Below are 21,599 nucleotides of genomic sequence, written 5' to 3'. Positions count from 1 at the left end.
ATGTAGACACAGATGCATATATGTAGATATTGCTGAGATATGGCTCATGTTTAACAGGGATAAACCAGGATAAAAACAGACTAACTCTTGTCCATCCAGTGGATGACCGGAGCCACAGTGCTGTTAGGAGGATTACAGGGAAGAACCACACTCTCTCCTTCATCCACCTTCTTCGACACCTTCTTCTCCTTCTGTAGAGTGGGAGTGTCTGAAAGAGAACAGAGAATGAATTTAAGTTACACTACCGTTTAAAAGTTTGGGATCTTTATAAGATTATTTAATGCTTACAATGGCTGCATCAAAAATACAGTATAGGCATAATATGGTTAAATATTATTACAATTAAATTAATGGTTTGCTATTGTAATATATTTTAAACTGTAATTTGTTCCTGTGATGAATTTTCAGCAGCCATGGCTTCAGTGTCACATGACCCTTCAGAAATCATTCTAATATGCTGATTTGGTGCTCAATGTTATTGTAAATGTTAAATGAAAACTGGTGCTGCTTAATAATTATGTGGAAAACCTTATACAGTTTTTTTTTTCTCTCAGGATTATTTTATAAATAGACAGTTCAAAGGAACTGCATCACATGATTATAAATACCAAATCTAAAACATACAAACTTTTGACTTGAAATAAAATAAACTTAAACTGAAATAAAATAAAATATAAAGAAGTAAACTTTTTTTATTACAGCTAGTTGCCATCATTTCTCATTTTCATTTACTTCTCATTTTCATTAACTTTATTTATTAACTTTATGTACTAAAATAACTAACAATAAAACTTAAAAAAAAAATAATAATAAAATAAATGATGAATGGATGCACAGACAGAAAAAAATAAAGGGATGGATGGTTAGATAGCTGAAATTATGGATGGATGGATGAATAGAACAAACGAAATGATGGATAGATAGATGGATGGATCAATGAATGGATGCATGGATGAACAGAACAAAAGAAATAATGGATAGATTGATGGATGGATGAATGGATGCATGGATGAATAGAACAAAAGAAATAATGGATAGATTGATGGATGGATGGATGGATGGATGGAACAAAAGAAATTATGATATATTGATGGATGGATGGATGAATAGAACAAAATAAATGATGGATTAACGGATGAATGAATAGAGCAAAATAAGCGATGGATGGATAAATGGATGGATGGATGGATAGAACAAAATAAATGATGGATGGATGGATGGACAGAACAAAATAAATTATGAATAGATGGATGGATGGATGCATGGATGAATAAAACAAAAGAAATGATGGATAGATGGATGGTTGAATGGATGGAATAAAATAAATTGATTTACAAAATAAATAAATACTACAGCCATATTATATATAAAATAAAAATGGCAACAACAAAAAAGAAAATACAAAATTAAAAACTAATAAAAACTATAATATCTCTAATGATACTAAAATAACATAGCATTCATTTAAAATACAAATCTTTTGTTGTCTTTATTTTCAATAAAATTTTGATCAATGTAATGTATCCTCACTTAACAAAAGTATTGATTTCTTCTTTTTAAACTTTTTGCTGACTTTAAGCACAATTATTAATTTATCTAAAGTCATTTTTGCTTATTAGTATGGTTGAACTGGATCATCAAAGGTCAGCAGCAAAGACACTTGTTAATAAAATTGGATTAGAAACATTTGTGTAATTTAACATTTAATTATTGCAGGTTTGTGTCATATTCTGAGTCATTTTGATGAATACTAAATCTGTTTTTTGTGAGTGGGATGAAATAATGCACATTTACATTTAGTATAGAACTACAGTAACATCATGTTCACACAACACCTCTGTACTTCCGATTTCTCCCAATATGGGGACAGGAGACTTGTCAGTCCATAAATGGGAAAACAAAGTAACTGCCATGACTTTTTTGAAAAAAGTAACTCAGATATTTTCTTGTAAATTAAAATGTAATGCGTTACTTTACTAGTTACTTTTAAAAAGTAATCTGATTACGTAACTCGCGTTATTTGTAATGTCTTACCCCCAACACTGCAGAAGATGCCTTAGCTTGAAATCATATGAAATAGGTGTGTGAAGACGTGCATATTAATGTAGCCAGCCCCAGCTGCGTGTGGAGTTCATAATATGTGGGCTATTGTTAGCCCGCTCATGCTGAGTACTCTCACTTCCTGCACATATTAATCCCACGAGTGGCCGTCCCCGCTGGCACACTTACACAACACACACTGGTTTCTCAGGTAACTGTTGTCAGGGAAACTGGTAGAGAGGTCAGGATAGAGGAAAGGACACCGGGAGATTTCTAGATAGCTAGTCAAAACAATAGTTTTGTTGTTGTTCGTAAGTACAAAGTGCCGCTCGGTGTTGTGTTTGACAGCTAATTGGGATGCAATCTGAGATTTTTATCCATTCTGTATTTCTTTGAACTGTGACTGGCACACACAATGAGCTGTAATTTTCCTCTTAATGTCATTTTGTGTGTATGACACAACAGGGAGCAAGGGGCTTGATTTTGGGCTGTTATCTGCTGTGTGCCAGATTCTCTACAGAAAACTCACTGCATGTGGTAACGTCAGGATATCAAACAGGCAATCATAAGTGTGTCGGTTTATAATGCTGCAGGAATGAGAGCGACTTACTCTCTGTGACAATACGAGCCTCGTTAGACACCGCCGTGCCTAAATGATTAGACGCGTAGCAGTTATATCTGCCCTGGTATTGGTGAATGGGTCCATCTTTGGCGGTCAAAGAAAAGGTCCCAGAATCTCTGGACACAGAGAGTTCAGGGTCTTTAGAGGGGTCAAACTCCAGACCATCTTTCACCCAGCGGAACCTAGCAATAGTGCAAAGAAGAAATACATTTCAGTAACTTTTTTACATAATATAGAAAAATAACATCCTTTAATTAAATTGCTATAGTGATAAAATATTTTTTGTAAACAATCCCTTTGAAGATTAAAAATAAATTATCTCACAAAACTGTTCAACAATTTGGTGTCCATAAGATTTTCGTTTTTTTAAAGCAATTAATACTACTTTCCAGGAAGGATGCATTAAAATGGTCAAAAGTAAAGATAAATAAATTAATAATGCTGCAAAAGATTTCTGTTTTACATAAATGCTGTTCTTTTGAACTTTCTGTTCATCTAAGATATTAAGCAGCAAAACTGTTTTTAGCTATGCTAATAATAATAAGAAATGTTTCCTGAGCACTAAATAATCATATTAGAATGATTTATGAAGGATCGTGTGACACTGAAGTAATGGCTGCTGATAATTCAGCTTTGCCATCACAGGAATAAATTACATTTAAAAATATATTACAATAAAAAAAAATCACTTTTTCAACAACAACAAAAAAACTTTTACTTAAAATTGTAATAATAGTTTTTATATAGTATTTCTGATCAAATAAAAGTTTTTGAGATTTTATTCAGAAGCATTGAAAACTCTTATCGACTCCAAACTTTTGAATGGAAGTGTATAAAATGCAAATAATTGTATCCATAATACCTTACAATACACCTTAATTTTTTTCTTGTATTGTAACTGTGGGAACAATTATGTATGCAATATATAAAGCATTATATACCATATAGGCTTCAAGTAAACTGTTATCAAATTATGTAACGTGTTGCGATGGATACTAACGTGGGCGGGGGATTCCCAGTTGCCTCACAGGTGAGTGTGATGTCATCTGCTGAAAAGGTGGTGACAGACTCTGGTTGGGCGGTAATCACTGGGGGGCTTTTCACTGTGGAGAGAGTACACAATCACACACCAAACATTCAATTATCTAGTTACATTTCTGTGAAGTTAGCAAAGCAACACCCTAAAAATAGAAACAGACATCTATTTACACAGAGCTATAATAATTGCCCATTTGTAAGTCACTTCAGATGTGGATAAGGGAAGGCAAATTAGTCACAGTAGTTAGGCAGCCTTTCCGCTGACCTGCTGTAATCACATGACACCACTATTCAAAACAACTTAATGATCTGCTGCGCCACTGACTTCAGTAAAGCTTCCCACTAAACCTCAGCAATGTTCTGAAGCAAGTGCCCCTGAATCTTACCAATGCACACACTCAATTAGTTCCAACTGGCATATGCAGGAAACAGAATATCGTGCATGTCATTAGAAACTCCCAAGTGAAAAGAGGGAAATGAAAAGTGCAGTGTAAAACATGCAGAGGTAAAACATGAAGATTAGGTGAGCCTGACATGTTCTTTCTAAATGTGGGTTGTTTTACGGATGAGTGGCCTGTGAAAGCATGGGAGAGCGGGAAAAACTGAGACCAGAGAGTCAGACAGCGGGAGAATAAAGCATTGGTGATGTAATCTACGGACAGAGTCACTGAGGCTAAACAAGTGCTTATACTAGACACATAACAAACACTGATGTGTGATTAGGAATGGGTAGAGTGATCCTCACTATGCAGTTTACTTTTTAGTCTGTCACATGCACGACTAGAAGGACTGGCTGTTTAACTTTATGAATGGGAGCTTTTTTTTTTCGAACACCCTTCAATTTGCTGAGTACATGCTGAACTGAAAAGACTATGTCTGTCTCTATAAATCATATCTGTCTGTCTATCTTGATTTTATTACCAAGAACAGGTGGACAAGAAGAAAAGAAAAAAAAGATAAAAAAAGCACATAGTTTAAAAATGAATGTAATGACTGATGATGGACCACTTTATGGATCCCTCGTGCCTCTACAGAAGATAATCATTAATTTTCAAAGACTCATGCCTTAATGCAGCACCCTTGGATTTTGCACAATCATTCCCACACTTCTAAATATAACAAACAAATTTCTCAGCTGATCAGTTCTGGCTGTTGCTGCAGGCTTTCTTCCGTTACTGGAATGACTCCGGGTAAATTTTAGTGGGGTAGAGCTAGTACATGCAAAAACATATTTTACATGCTAGAAATACTCACAGTCTCTTATTTTGTCTATCCATTGAGTCAGCAAGGGGGGAAAAAAATACATCTTTTTAGATTACAATTATGCACATTGACAACATGTACTCATGTTTTACACACTAGTAACATGTAGAAGCATGCACACATATACATAAAAAACACATAAACTGTACCTTTATATCTATTATTCCTAAATACAACACCCTTCATCTAACCCAAACCTCAACAGACAGCTTTGGCATTTTTAGATTTTTTATTTTGATACCAATGGTCTCATTTATGAAGCTTTTTTTTTTTAAATGAGGATTAGATGTTGAACTGATTTGCACAGTTCCAGAAATTATATATATGTATATGTATATATGTATGTATGTATGTACATTTATATTTTCGATCCCATAACAAAAACCATTTAGCATTTTTAGATTTCCATTAAGACATTAAATGTTTATCAGGTTGTTTTCCTCATGAGATGGTTCAGGTTTTACTATCCTCGTGAGGACATTTAGCCCCACAGTGAAGACAAAACCTGACCACACACACAGACTGCATTAAGCCTTTTTTTGCAATGAAACAAATGTTTGCGCTGGTATGATTACATACCATTATTGTTTGGAAGCAAAACAAAGAAAACATGTGATGCCAGCTCAGACACCTGGACTATAGATCAGCTGGCCAACAAGAGGCTCACCAGAGATAACAAGATCCTGGCAAAGCAGAGCAAAACTAAACTCCCTATCTAGCTATTTTCCTTCTTTGAATTCAACTATTCATTTTCAAGACTGCTTGCAGTGCAGGAACAGATCACTGGCACATACAGTAGCATACGGAATGGCCCAGGTCAGGCTGTGGTCACATGCATGTCCACATTTCCCACTTAAAGGTCACTAATTGAAAGTCAGGAGAAACCGTGACCTTTAATATAGGTGTAACTCTTCACTGTCATCTCATTCTGGTGCATTTCTGTTTTGCAGCTGTTGTCATCTAGTCTTTATCCTCTCCTCTTCTTTTGTGTGTGTGTGTGTGTGTTTGGAGGGGCAGGAAAGAGATACTCTGATGTACTGATACATAGCTGCAATCTTAAATTGCAGATGCACAATAATAGCAACAAACCCAGTGCTGTTTATAGCTTTAGGAAGCTTGTTCATTCTGCAATTTTTAACTCACATAGACTACTTTAATTATAAAAATATACCATAGGAAACAGTAGAATACTGCAAAAATCAATGCAAATTAAAAATAAATAAATATAAAACACCTTGACATGCACATGCATATTGAAGGCAATGTAAAGTCCTGTACTCACATTTGGATGGGATGTTGATGGTGGCATTCCCAGGCCTGGGGGCCATGGACAGCAGGAGGAGAGGGAGCAGGAGAGCAGCACATCGTCCCCTGCTGCCCACCTGCTGTTGTATTGTGGTAGGCATTGCACCCGCTGACAGGCACAAACACAACGGGCAGGAAAATCTGCGATTATCCCAGTCAGGGAAGAGCAATCTTCACTGTTTCTTCTTCCTGTATGCTTTGTCTCAGATCACCCTCCTGATGCACTTTAACTACAAAAGAGGAGAGAGAGAGAGAGTGAGGGAAGAGCAGGAGGGGGAGACCCATGTGTGTAGAGGAAAAATATTCGGACCTCCACATGGCCCAGGACAGAGGGAGCCAGAAAGATGACAGTCAAAGGACAAAAAAAGAGGACGAGGAAGAGAGAGGGGTGGAGTTGGGGGCACAGTAAAAAACAGAGGTGCATGATATGTTGTGACCATACAGTACAGCAAATCATAGAACATAGAAGCCATGAGTTTGAGTCCTAATTGGGAATGCATGAATTGATTTAAATCTAACGTACTTTTAGGGATGTAACGATTCACTCAACAATTTTGATTTCACAGTTCGATACAATTCACGATCTAACAAAATGAGATTTGAGACAAATGATAAATGAAATGTGTCCTTTTATTATTGGGTGGATAAAATGCTGCACGTTTCTTTGGGAAACTGAATTATAAAACTATATACTAATATAGCACTTGCACATTATTGCTCTTTTGATGGTTTCGATTGCTTCTCTTGTCATCATTTGTAAGTCACTTTGGTTAAAAGTGTCAGCTAAAAAACTAAATGTAAATATAATGTAAATGTAAATGTAAATAACAAAACTAAATTGAAAATTTAAAACAAACCCCAAATCAAATAAATAACACAAATAAAATAAATCTCTTCATATAAACAAAATAAGACTTTGTGCGCTTTCCATTTAAAATGAGAGGCAACCATTGCATTTTAATCATGATCCAAACAAAGATGCTGCATACATGCAATATGAGCAGTTTTCAATCTAAATTCTAATGTATAATTTCAAAAATTTGAAGCAAAAACAGAATAGGCTGACTTCAGTTTTGTGAAACTATACTACAGTACGTAAAACATATCTGAAGGAAACAGCAGACGGGCTGAATGAGACACAGATTCACTCTCTGCCAGCAGGTGGCACTTAAATTGTTTCCTTGGTTTACATTGTAAACAAAACAGGGCTGCAGTTATGATTTTTAATATGTATTACATAGAGACAAGATGAAAAGTAAAAAAATAAGACAGTAAGTCAGTGAATGTTTGTCTGCTCAGACATACATTCATACAAACTCCTACCCTTGTATCGCGATTCGTCTGGCTTCTCAACCGATTTGAAGTGTTGCATATTTTAATAGATTTCCAACCGACTCGCGGTTAATCGTTACATGATTACATTTCTAGTACTTAAAGCAATGTAAGTCAGTTTAGCTAAAAGCATCTGCCAAATGCATAAACATAAATGTTAATACCAGTGAGTCAACTATTACCAAATTTAATGTGGTGGTACCGTGGTAGAGGGATGGTATCAGACACTATACTATGGTGCATTATCAAATTAATGTCAGGTACCATGACATTTACAGTAGGCTACACTGTACTCCAGAGTACTTTAAAGAAGTCCAGCAGCCATGGTAGTACCTTGTTACTTTTGTTGGTTAAGATTAAATTGTTTATACAAATATAATAAAACAAATATTATTTACTACTATCAGTATTTAGTATTTATTCTTACATTTATACAGCTTCTATGTATTATATATAAACTGAGGCTGGTGTAAGACAAATTTAAAAATGGCTTGGTCTTTTTGAAGACGTCTTTAAAAGAGAAGATGCTACTATTATGCTACTATAGATGCTATTATTAATAGCAAAAAAATTATAAATATATATATATATATATATATATATATATATATATATATATATATATATATATATATATATATATATATATATATTTATTTATTTATAATTTTTTGCTATTAATAATAGTAGCATTAATACTATAATAATAATAATATTTAAATGATCACTTATGTATTTGTTTCTTTGTACTACTTCTACTGCTACTAATAAATATTATTGTATCTGATATTGGCAGAGTAATATATTTTTACTCGATAAAAAAGTATTACTATATACTCTATATATAAGATATATGCTTAAAAGTTAGTATCAGCTAAATCTTCTATATCACTTCATTACTGAAAGTCTGGCCACTTATTCCTTATTCCTAGAAGACTTAATACAGAACAAGATATAATACATTCAACTGATATAAATACCAGACATCATTTTACAGATAAAGTGACCGTAAGTGCAAGCACATGGCAAAATGTCCTTATCGCAATCACAGATCCACATTCATCTTATAAAGCAATTAACTCAATGGATTTCCTCAGCAAGATCTCAGAAGACCTTAATGGTCAGGGTTATTGATATACTGTGTAATGATAAACTGAGGCTGGTGTAAGACGAATATAAAAATGGCTTGGTCTTTTTGAAGACCTCTTGAAAAGAGATGATAAGCATCTATTAGAGCAGCTATCGCTCACGCCACAGGCTTATGAGATACTCTGCAGGAGGAGTTCTCCATCTGTACTAGGGCCTGCCAAATGACACCACAAAGACCTGCGTGTGGCTCCATTTATCAGTACTATCACTGGATCAAACAACCGTCTTTTCTCATTCACAAGCCTTGATCACACTACTGTACAAAAAAGAGCTCCCCGAGGACATGTGATAAAAACTTTAGACAGAGAATGAGGATGAAATGAAGTACGGAGTGAGGGATGGATATTTTTGTTGGCTCGGGTGCAGCATGTCAGTAGTGATTACCAGCCACCATCTGTCAAGATGATTTATGACTTTGACCTTTTGACAGGTTGAACTTCCGGTAACCTTATGATGGATGGGTTGAACTTTCCGAATGAGTTCATGGGGTTAACCTATGACCCCTTCCCACGCATCGATCATGTGGTTTTGACAGAAAGTTTTACCCTATTGACCTAGTTAGTTCTAAATTATATTTTTGATGGGTAGTTTTTATGGTATAGGAAACACTCCCCACGCATCGATCATGTGGTTTTGACAGAAGCTGTTTGAACTTTGTGTCAGTTAGCTTGTTTGAACTTTGTGTCAGTTAGCTCGTTTGAACTTTGTGCCAGTTATACGGTTTGTGTGTGTGTGTGCGTGTGTGTGTGTGGTTATATGGGTTCTCCCACTCCCATTACATTCATGAGCAGTGTATAAATGGGATCGGTGTGTTCTACATTTATATAATCTAAAACAATTAAAGGTTGAAAAACATTTCAGTTATTTCATATTCATATAAATACATAATCTAAAACAATTAAAGGTTGAAAAACATTTTAGTTATTTCACTTTAATATATAAAACATAATTTAAAGCAATTAAAGGTTGAAAAAAACATTTCAGTTATATAATTTATTTCATTTATATAATATAATTAATTATCATGCTAAAGTTGAAAACATTTTAGTTATTTCATATGTGACATTCAGTTATTTCACATTTATATATAAAACATTCTATAATTTATATAATCTAAAGCGATTTAACTAAGGTTGAAAAGCTTACTAAAGCAATCCACCTACCTTATTTAGACAGAAGCTTCAGCTTTGTGAGACTCTCTCTGAATGGTTGAGCCGTGCTCGTGCCCCCAGGGAGAGAGACAGAGAGAGCGCGCCTGCATGCGCACGTTCTCACTGTCAGACAGAGAGAGCGAGCGCGCATGCCACAGTACAACAGAGCTTGAAAAACATGCCGTTCTTTATATAATATAGACAATCTAAGGTTGAAAAACATTCTGTTCTTTTAAAAAAAGGTTATAAATGAAACCGTCGGTGTTTGAATGAGTGTGTGAATGGTTGAATATGAGGCAAATTGTAAAGCGCTTTGGATGGCCATGTGGCCTGTTGAAAGCGCTATATAAATGCAGTCCATTTACCATTTACCATGCTCAGGTGTGTTTGAGGGTTACAGCTAAGCTCTGCAGAAAAATGGATCTCGTGGGCCAGATTTGAGGATCCCTGGTCTATGGTCTCCACTCTCTTCCCTGACAACTCTGCTGCCGCTAGCGGCATACCCCATAATCAATATAAAACAAATAGATACTATTTTATCAAAATAAATAAAAAATAAAACACAAAAATTTATATTACAATTCCATGTAAAGGTGTGGTCACAAAAAAAAATCTGCAAAATTGTGTGGGTAAAAATGGAAATCAATTTGTCAATATTGTAGCGATAAAAATATACAGAAGTCACCTTTGAAAGATTTCCTGAAAAAAAAAAAAGTCTTACCAGGTCAAAATTGTTATCGTTGACTTGTATTCTAGCAAATACGGTATATTTCTGTAACAAACTACTTGAACCCATTGTGAAAAATAATTTGTGTGGGAAAATAATTTACCAATGATATAAAGTCTATTATCAAAAGTTGTATGAAAAATTTGCTGAAAATGTAACCTTAATTTTTGTCTTTTTATATGTTCTGGCTAATAACTGATAAATGTGTTGATCTTAAATTGTAAAAGTTTTGTTTAAATACATTATCATAAATACATCAGTGATTTTAAATGCTACAAGTGAACTGAGGCATCACAACATTATAATGTACAGTATGAAATGCGGATATACATTTTGAGGTTTACTAGTGTTTTTAAAGATTAACTTTAAGTGAGCCTAGATGATGGCAGAGTTCATCTAATTGTAAAAATAGAAAAAATAAGCATTCAAAATTAAATATCCAAATATATGCCTATATATATCTTATGTCAACCAAAACCAGTAAATGAAAAACCTGATATGGAAGAAACTCATGCATCTGTTTTTATGGTCTTACTGCTAACAATTCCTTTGTGAACGAAGAAAATATTGCTGTTTAAAGCCTGACACCAACATATCAGCTTTTCAAAATATAACATGCTGATCTTTTCAATCAAGAAAAATTGTAGGAGGAGAAGTGATTTAATGGAAATTTTTATAGCTACTGGAACATTTGACTCCCCCTTTGAGCCCACATAATGTTACCTACAGGTCACATATGGAAGAGCATACACAATGTTGGTGTAGCACCTCAATCTTGGATTACGTGGCTCATTAAGCACAGTAACCTTGAATGGGTGCTGTGCCTGCAAATCTCATCGTGGTTGCAAAAATTAGAGTAGAGAAGAAAGGCAGAAGAGGAGCAGAAGGGCTGATAGAAGATGACAGCTGAGACAGTAATCCCTTCCTCCATTAAATCACACAGCTGCCCAATCAATCAGTCACCTTTCCTCTCTTTTCGTCCTCTAGAATCAACAATATAAGTATGAACTGATCAGAGGGGGAGGGGAATTGTCAGCAGCCAATTAGATGCCAGGTTAGCCTCTGTTGGCCTTTAACAAATGCCATCAAATGAAGATGAATTGAGTCGGGCCTTTACCGAACAGCAGAAGAGGTGCTGAGCATAGTCCGGTTAGCCCTGTCACACGGCCGCTCTGGAGGGAGCCAGCCGCCAATCAAGCTGGTGCCAGTAACGTATGATCAAGCAGCAGCCACTAACTAGGTGACTAAGTCAAGCATTACTGGCTTGCAGGGAATAAAGGAAGAAGGGAGGGTGTGTAACCAAGAGGGAGCATTACATATCCATGAAATGAGCTCTAGGCACTACTTGAACCCAAACAAGCTGATAAGAACCTTGTCTATCACAGCTTACATGGCCTCTATTGCTGATGTGAGGGAGATTGACAATGGTCAGGGTCTCTCAGCGCCGCTGTGCAGCTGTTAGTGATAGCATCTAATCCTGTCACCTGCCTCATTACCGAAGGTCATAGACTAAACGTCATTAATGCCCTGTAGCAGAATAGACCCAAAGGCAATTATGTATTTTCAGGAGAACAGATGTGCATTATAAACAAAACAAAACCATAAATAAACAATAATAAGCATAGCATGCTTTCAGTAAAGCAGAGAATTGATGCATCATTATCATAAGCAAATTGTGTAATCTCAACCCCAACGGAAAAACAAGCAATTATCTTTGCGAAATGGAGCATGTCACTTCACTCGCAGCATATACTGCTCGAATTTCAGTGGAAATGTGAGTCATTTCATCACTGAAAGTTGATGTTGATGTAATCACAGCAAAGACTGTGCTGATCATAACTTTTATTTCTGAAAAATGAAAGGGGTGCATTTTTAAACTTCTAAATGCAAGAACTTTGGAACTAGACAAGGACGGTTCTTATTTAAATACATTAATAGTGAGAAAGTTGTATTTTTAGAAGGCTGTATGAGGCGTTATATAATCTTCAGGGGACCAATTTGAACTTGCTGAACACTGTATTTCAGGAGCTGTGAGCAGTAAGCAAAAAAAAAAACAAAAAAAAAACACTTCATCTGGTATGCTAATTCCTGTCCTGTCAGCTGGATCATGGTAGAATTGTAGACGTGTAAATACCGCCCTTATTTGATCCTGGGGTTATCTGATCACACAGTAAAACTTTATGTAATTCTATATCATCCTGATGGATATGATGGTACTATTATAAATTGTCTGTATTTATTATAGAGGACAAAGTATCTAGGGGTGAAGTCATACTTGTCCAAATAAATCAAAATCCATGTTTTGGAACTACTGACACCTGAATAATTGACTGTTCAATATATTACTCGAGTTTCTGTTCAGGCACTGTTCAGGGCATATGAAATCAAAATAAATGCTTTCTTATTTAATAATTTAATTGTCTTCTTTTTCTTCAGTTGTTTTCAAATGGTTAGTGGTCCCAACATATTAAATATATATATTAAAAAATGTGTGTATCAAAATTTTTGAGTTTCTGTTCAGGCACTGTTCAGGGCATATGAAATCAAAATAAATGCTTTCTTATTTAATAATTTAATTGTCTTCTTTTTCTTCAGTTGTTTTCAAATGGTCAGTGGTCCCAACATATTAAATATATATATATAAAAAAATGTGTGTATCAAAATAAATAAATGCATAAATACTATTTCTATTCTAAAGACTTTTACATGGTTACAAAATTTTTTATTTCGAATGATTTTTGAATGCTTCCATCAAAGAACCCTGAAAAATGTTACGCAGCACATATTTTCAACATTGATAACAATAAGAAATGTTTCTTAATCACCAAATCAGCATATTAGAATGATTTCTGAAGAATCATGTGACACTGAAGACAGGAGTGATGATGCTGAAAACCTAGCTTTTCCATCACATGAATAAATTACATTTTAAAATATAATAAAAAGTTAAATTATTAATCATATTTTATAATATTAAAATGGTACCACTTTACAATAAGGTTCCATTTGTTAACATTAGTTAAACACATTAGTTATCAAACATTTATTAATATTAGTTCATGCTGATTCCAACATTTACTAATACATTATTAAAAAGTAGCATCTATTAATGTTATTTAATGGACTGGAGCTAACATGGACTAAAAATGAACAGATATATTTTTATTAACTAACATTAACCAAGATTAATAAATACCATTTTGAGAAGGCAGTAGTCATGTCAATCAGACAGAAGTGTCTCAGTGATATATTTCAAGCTACAAGAAAATCCAGCAGGGGACCATGTAGACTTCACTGTTTTAAGATCTAATATCTCTTATCTGTTCTTACATCATCATGTGCTTGCATAATTATTTCACTGCAGCCTCAAGCAACTAGTATTCTAGCACACTCATTTAAAATCAGAAACAAAAACTTCTGATATTAATCCACACACAGACCATTTTATCAAACAATACCCTGCGTTCTACCGTTTTGCAGAACCGCAGGAGAACTAAGAGTGTTTATCCAGTGAAAGTCATGTGTTTATAAGGGCTGGGTTCTGTCATGCCTCCTCTTTAAATATTTACCACCCCCAACTGTGAAGATGTGTGACAAAGACTGGAGGAGAGAGAGATGGATGAGAGAAATAAATGAATACATGCTTGGCCTCCACCCTCAAGACCTCCCTGAGGGTCTGTCTGTCTGTCTGGAAACCCGAGCGACGGACAGTAACGGATCTGAAGGCAAAGAAAGCAGAAAAGGAAAAAAAGAGGGAAAGGAGATAGGTGACTGAAGGTAATGGGGAAAAAGAGGAGTGGCTGAAGACAAGGAGACATAGAGGGGGGCCTGTAATTTGCAGAGACCCCCTGCAGGGTAAATAATTTATAGCCTGGCCTTCCATGCCAGTACAATTTGCCCTAAATTCACCTAAATTCATAATTCATATCAGTTGACTGGCCTTCTCTATGCATTCCACTGTCTTTTTGAAGACCAGCATATCATTTGCATGAACCTGTTGCAATTAACTCAACTGATTTCTTTCCGGCTATAAAAAACCAAACAACGTCAACCCAGATTGTTCTCAGTGAATCAAAAATATTTTGACACAGCAAGTGTAATCTGATTCCAGGAGGAACGTCTCATATTATTAAGTTCTTTTTATGAATAATCCTAACATACAAACAGCCGAGTTAAAAAAAATTCTGTCGAAAAATCGGGTCTGAAAACATAACGACAGAGAATCTGTTAGCTATAAAAGATAAGGCAACATTTCTCTGTCCTTTTTATAAGAGGATGAATGGGTCTCTCTTTGACACTTCATCCCGATGTTACACTTTAAGTTGAACTTTTCTTTGCACAGCGTCATAAGCACGCTCCTTTTTGCCTTGCTGTGGGAAGTTCTAAAGTGCACCCAGATCACCGCACTGCTGACTTGAGCCGATATTTCTCTGCTTTATTGACTTGACATCCTATGCGGTTTACCCAGGGGTCCTTGCATGGATGTGTCCTCTTATCTTCATAAAGGCCTCTGATGTATGCCGACAGCACCGGAGTGCACAGGAGAGCAGAGAGCCGCCCTAACCACCTGACAACTGACCTGTATCGTAGATTGCTACCATTTTTTCTTTTTTTTTTCATGTTCACCATGCTTTCCTATCAAAATGCATGCTAAAGATGCGAAAACGCAGAAAATCAAAACTGACCCGATTTTTTTTTTTTATGACAGACCAAAGTTTTGAAGGCAGTGTGTTAAGATGATTGACACAACGTGAGGTCGTATTTATTTTTCAACATGCAAAAATTTCGGATGAACATTTCGGAATCATTGTGCAATGACCGGAACAGCTTTTTTTCCCCATGATTATTCAGTTTCTTGATTTCTACAAACACTCGCTCATGCCGCCTTCTCACTGTTTCTCTGGGTTAAGGGTTAATATCAGAGAGACAGAAAGCTGTGGAAAATAAAGGTTGTCAGAGGGGCTACCGCCCACTCATTCCATCCATGTTACCATGGAAACGGGGTCTCCACAGCATCTCCTCCATACATGGACATACAAATTCAGTTATTCATACGCGCACACACGGGGAAACTATTAGAGAGATGTAGCATACACATGACTAGCTCACAACACACTACAAACACAAATCTATCTGATGTTTATCAGTTTGCAAGATATTAAGCTCGAACACTCAATGTCAACAAGATGACAAGTATCCAGAAAAAAAAAATGTTCACCACACTTGTCTTTTTCCATGTTCCATGAAGCAGTAGCCATCAGGGTTATTTATTTATTGATGTTTTTTCCCCCTTCGGACACAATAAAAACAGAGGAAATAAAAGACGTGGTAAATAATTCAGAAGTGTGTTCATTAAGACAAGAAAGGTGGGAAATGGGGTATAGATATTTCCAACACAGCTCCAGGGGCGAAGGGAGAGAGGAGAGACGAGGGAGGGACGGAGACGCCTCAAGATCAAAGGAGATTCTGATTGAATAATGATATTAAAAATTAATCTGATGGTTATACAAAGAGAGCAAGAGAAATGTGGGAACATGGTGTCTAGAAAATGATGACAACATTTAGAGAAAATTAACCAGGGGAAATTAACCAACTAGAGAGCTTCAGTTTTATCTAGCCGACAGCAACATATGGCAGAGCTGTCAATTGGTTCATTAATGAATGTATATATGAAGGTCAATAGCTATTTATTAATATCATTAGTTACATTTATATAGTACTTTTTTCATAGACCATATGTAACCTCAACCACCATTTTTACTGATAAATAAATCAAATTTATCACTAAAATGAAACAAAAAGTATAATTAAGAAAAACATTATTTCAGGTCAGTCATTTATATTTATACATATATATGAAATGTCTTTTCAATCCATTTCTATTTTGTTTGCAGATCTAGGTTAATTGTGCAGCCTGGGATGAAGCCATGGATTTAAATCAGGCATCTTTCATGTAATTTGCGAAAGAGCAAAATGATGTCAACATCAAAAGCGAAGGTGCTCCGTTGGTTTGGAACCAACGCCTACAGATTCACTGGCACTGTTTCTTAGTCTCTAAATGGGCCACATTCACTTTGTTAGTGTCAGCCACAATGACATACTAAGCTTGTGGAACACCAGCGTTCATTATCACACCTCTGGTGCTTTGGGATGATGTATGGCATGCACACTTGGCCGGTCACCCAATTATAAATTTCACCTTATTCCGATGAACCAAGTCAACAACAATGGCTAATCTGCAGAGTGCAGACGTTAAAATATTCTCCACTAAAGAGTTCGTTAATATGACACATGCTGCTTAAAGAGCTTGTGGTGTGACATGCTAGCAAGAGACAGATGTATAGTATGTGGGGGGAGATGGGGTCTAAACTCATAAAAGGCTATTGTAAGTCAATATTAGCTCTGGTAAATGTAGCAATCATAGCATTATGAAATTAAGCGGAAAACCTATTACCACTGACCTTCTTTCTCCCTCCCCCTGCACTTTAGTCAGGCATGGCTACTTTCCTGCCCTGGAGTGTCTAGCAACTCACTTGATTGTCTAAATTCAGCCATGATTGCGAGCTTCATCTTTCAAAATAAATGTAAAGACAGTCAATGTTGCTCTTAGTTTTACCATAAGTTCATGCTTGAAAAGGGAACAGAGTCGTGTGACAGACACAGTGATAAACCTTGTATGTTTTTGCAGAACACTAACACTGTGTGTCCCTGTCTCTCTCTCTCTCTCTCTCTCTCTCTCTCACACACACACACACACACACACACACACACACACAAGGGACGCAAAACTCTGCATTTGAACAGTCAATAGCAAATACTTAAAACTAATAACAAAACATACATAAAGTAACTGATTCAGAAGCACCAAATTGTCATAGGAAAGCCATAATAACCTCCTCTCCTAGGTTCACGAAAAGGCCATCCATAAAATGTGTTGCTGTTCTGTTGTAAGTAATCTTAAAGATTCCTAAATGCATCCAACTTTCAGAAGACCAAAAAGTGTTTTTGCTTTCACCTAGATACACACAGCATCTCCCTGACATGGCTGCTTCAACAACTATCTGCATTACTGTAACCACGCCTTCCTTCTTTGTGTGAACATTTGGGCGGCATTATGAAAATATTTCCACATTGTGACATAGACTTGTGGGGGGCGTGTTCAAATGAGCCGTTTAGGGGGGCGTGGCAGAGTCTTAACTTTGATAAGGATTATCTCTTTGAATTTGAGACTTCTTTATACACCAAGAGCTTGTAACAATCTCCAAAGAAGAAAACTGTGGTATTCTGAGCGGTGAAGAAATCAACAGAAATGTCAGTGATTAATCAATGCTACAAAAACTCATTGAAAATAGAGACTTTTGAAGCTCTCCAGAGTTCAAATACAAATACACACTGGAGTATTTAAAAAATATGATTCACTAGTAGTCTACTTCTATTTCTTTAGCTCGTTCTTTTGTTTCATTCCCTCTAGCACTAACTGGCGTTAGATACATTTAAATGCAAAGAAATATGTAATGCCTATTTCATTCATGTTTTTTAAATATTTATGCCAAAGGTTTTCATGAAGCAACAGGTTACCGGTAGCCAAGTCGATAGATCGAGAGGGGACTTGAAGCATTTGTAAAGGGATGCTAAAAAGCTAAAAATGTGGCATTTATAGCCTATACATAAAAAATTTGATTTATATAATTTTTATGATATTTAATCAAATATTAATTTTGAATAATGAAAATTAGTTTGTTTCTGCTTATTCTATTCACCAGTGTTTTTGAACTATTAACGAAAATAAAATGCATTTTCTGTATTTTTATTTTATCTGTGGACAGATAAGATAGAAACATCCTGTTCTACACTACACTGACAGACCTGAAATTGGGCATTTGACCCATTCAGAGAGATATATATAAAACATTCAAACACATTAAATGATATATATATAGTACATAAAAGAAATGTAAAATATAATTGTTAAACTGTTATATATTATACATATATATCAAATATTTAATATTATATTATATTTAAAATACAAAAATAAATAAACAAATAAATAAATACATAATAAATAAAGATGATTTACATTGCCTAAAAAAGTTATTTCCCTAAAGTATATATTCATATAAACTTTAGCCTAATATCAAGAAAAATTTTCTAAAACCTTATTAAGCCCAGAAAAGCATAATTATGTGTACAACAATAACATTTGACCAAGCCAAAACAGCATGTCACAGCAACACAACAAAGATGATAATTAAACCGAGCGCATCTCAAAGCACGGCAGCTCAATTAGGCCTTAATAAGGCCTGGACCACACAATTGCATGGAAGCATATCATTAGCATGCCGCATGCTGTATCTGGCTCCCATCTGAGGGCTCCAGTGTGATGGAGACGGGGTACAGGCTGTCAGTAAGTGTGCATGACTGTGCATGGAGGTGTTACAGATCCCTTGGGCCCAGTGATAAGTGGAGAGCACTGGGGGGAGCGCAGCTGTTGAGGGGGTCATGTGACACGCGGGGCATGTCAGCTGCTCCCGAGGGAAGCACAAACACACCCCACACCCTCATCATTCCCCAACTGATGGACAGCCTGTCCACACCATCAGCTCTGACATTACACCGCAAAACACACTTTACCATGACAGATCACAACCACAACAACCCCCATATCAAAGAAGCTCAGCAGGGTGCTAGCAACACAAAGATCGAGGGTTTGATTCCCAGGGAACATGCATAGTTATAGTAAAAATGCATATGCAATATTTGAGCAACAAGTGATTAAGGAAAAAAAAATATATAAATTGTGATGATATATATATATATATATATATATATATATATATATATATATATATATATATATATATATATATTTATATATCTATATATATAGATAAAAATTTAATACATTCATAATAATACATTTTCACTGCAGATTAAAAATCACGAAAGGCTTGAAGTAATGTTCGAGCAGTTACAGTACCTAGCTAAAAAATAATTATTGTTTTCTATCAAGTTTCCCACATGATCATTGGTCAGCTGAATGATAGCCACACCCCATAGGTTGAGCCACTGTTGCTTGTCTGCTCAAACAAGCAAGCAATGTTTTTGTCAGCATTATCAGCTGGGATAGGAGAAAGTGTTTTTACATTGTAAAAAAATACACCACCTTTAAAGTGTCTGCCAAATAAATAAATACATTTACATACAGTTACGAAGTACTTACCCTCAACCTGTTTACATTAAAGTAGTTTTTAGGATTGTTAGTCCATTAGTCTATTCAGCAAGCCACGTCAGACTTTACACTTTCACTCAATTTCAGTTAGCTTCTGTACTCCGTCTGAGATGGCAAACCATCTCCCAGTTTTCCTCCCGATCCAAACCTGCCGGCCAATCAACGAACAGAGGGCATGCTGAGAGCCATGACATAGACACTAAGCGCCAAATTTAAGATTGTAGTTTAGGTTAGGGAAATCGAAAACGACAGCGGACATGGAGACACAGGATGCTATTCGCTCTGTTGTGAAGAAAATACCGGCATTTGCCAACTGAAGCTCGAACAAGAAGAGTGTTTTTTCACATTTTGAATGGAGGTGATGTTGTGGCCGTACTTCTGACAGGTTTTGGGAGAAGTTTAATTTATCAACTGTTACCGATCGTTAGCGAGCAACTGGAGAGGCCAAAATCTGTTAAGGCGATAATTTTGATTGTGTCCCCCTTGGTTGCTCTCATAGACGATCAGTTTAAAGAGGCAGCGAAACTCACTCAATGGTTTTGTTTTCGCTGCATATTTGTGTTTACAGTGGAAGTTTGAGGCGGCTGAGCTGGCGAATTGTTGTCTCATCATCTAAAAATTTCCTTTGCAGTGAATGGGAAAATGGTAAGTGAAATCTAGTCTCCACCTAATCTGTGCAAGTGCTCTCATCTCATATGGAAATGAGAAGTATTGACAGGTCAAGGTCATCCCTGATTTAGTATTCCACAGGATTTGCATTCAGTCAAGAGCAGAGGCCTTGCCTCGTTTCTAAAGTGGGGTGGACATGTACGACAAAAGTGAAACTGTAATATAGTAAATAAAAATATAGTCGAGAGAGTAATCATTTTATTGCAAGGATGTGATCTTTATTATCAGACGTTCATTCTGCTGCACCTTTCAGTTCATGAAGCTTCGATTAAACAGACCAGAGAAACCTCTCTTCAGCACCAGCCCCATTAACTTTGTTAAAAGTTGCAAAAGCAGCACTTGCCTCTAAGTGCTCCTTATATATTCGAAAAGAGCACCTCTTGGGAACCGTGAGAAGAAAAAAGTGAGACGTTGCCTGCAGGCTGTAGATCTGTAGGTCGAGTCAATGGCGTTCTATATATTTATCTCATCTTCACCGCTTCACTGTTTAGATAAAATCTGTTTTCCAGCAGTTATCACATGCGCATAAGCCATTAGTGGCTCATGCAGCATGAACAAGTGAAATCGGTTTGAAGTGATTTGACTGTCATTCAAATGTCTTTGTCTGAATAGTGAGAAAATGGGGTCACGCTGGCTGTGAGTGCACTGTGAAATGCATACTGTCTGCTGTAGTCCGTACACGGGAGCGAGTGCTGGCAAAGTCTGTGTGGTGTCAGTGCATTTGCAGAGGAAGCTAAACCTGAGACCGGACGGACGGGTGTAAAAACACAGTGATTCATTCAGTCATGCCCGAATGGAGAACGGATTGCATTACTGTCCAATAGTATGACGCTAGCAAGGTGTCAATACTAAGCTAGCCTGCCTGTTTCTTTTTTGCACCAGTCACCATGACAACCTTCTGACTCTAGCGGCACACAGCCACACACCTCCCTTCCCCCATCTCTCCACCCCCCCCCCATCTCTCTCTCTCTCGCTCTCTCTATCCATCTCTCCTCATCTGTCGCTTTCTTCCTGGCACAACTTCTACATGTCCCTTATGTTTTCCCCAGCACACGGATGGCTAATGTGACA

At 36.2% G+C, this 21,599-nt stretch overlaps 1 protein-coding gene across 2 annotated transcripts in view; it reads right to left on the bottom strand.

The window, feature by feature from the left end:
- The window catches only part of l1cama (L1 cell adhesion molecule, paralog a), a 49,959-nt gene that overhangs the window by 13,885 nt on the left and 14,475 nt on the right, over positions 1-21,599 (bottom strand). The window contains exons 1-5 of one of the 2 annotated variants that reach the window (XM_052541287.1): positions 9,913-10,038; positions 6,246-6,498; positions 3,663-3,765; positions 2,651-2,844; positions 86-208 (exon numbers count right to left, since the gene is read on the bottom strand). In XM_052541287.1, the coding sequence (XP_052397247.1) occupies positions 86-208; positions 2,651-2,844; positions 3,663-3,765; positions 6,246-6,369 (544 nt within the window). In that variant the 5' untranslated portion in view covers positions 6,370-6,498; positions 9,913-10,038. Of the gene's footprint in view, positions 1-85; positions 209-2,650; positions 2,845-3,662; positions 3,766-6,245; positions 6,499-9,912; positions 10,039-21,599 lie in introns of those variants that run through there. The other variant, XM_052541286.1, reaches the window with a different exon arrangement.

Source organism: Carassius gibelio, chromosome A23 (assembly GCF_023724105.1).
Source record: "Carassius gibelio isolate Cgi1373 ecotype wild population from Czech Republic chromosome A23, carGib1.2-hapl.c, whole genome shotgun sequence".
Taxonomy (NCBI): Eukaryota; Metazoa; Chordata; class Actinopteri; order Cypriniformes; family Cyprinidae; genus Carassius; species Carassius gibelio.
This window is presented reverse-complemented; position numbering and strand designations above follow the sequence as displayed.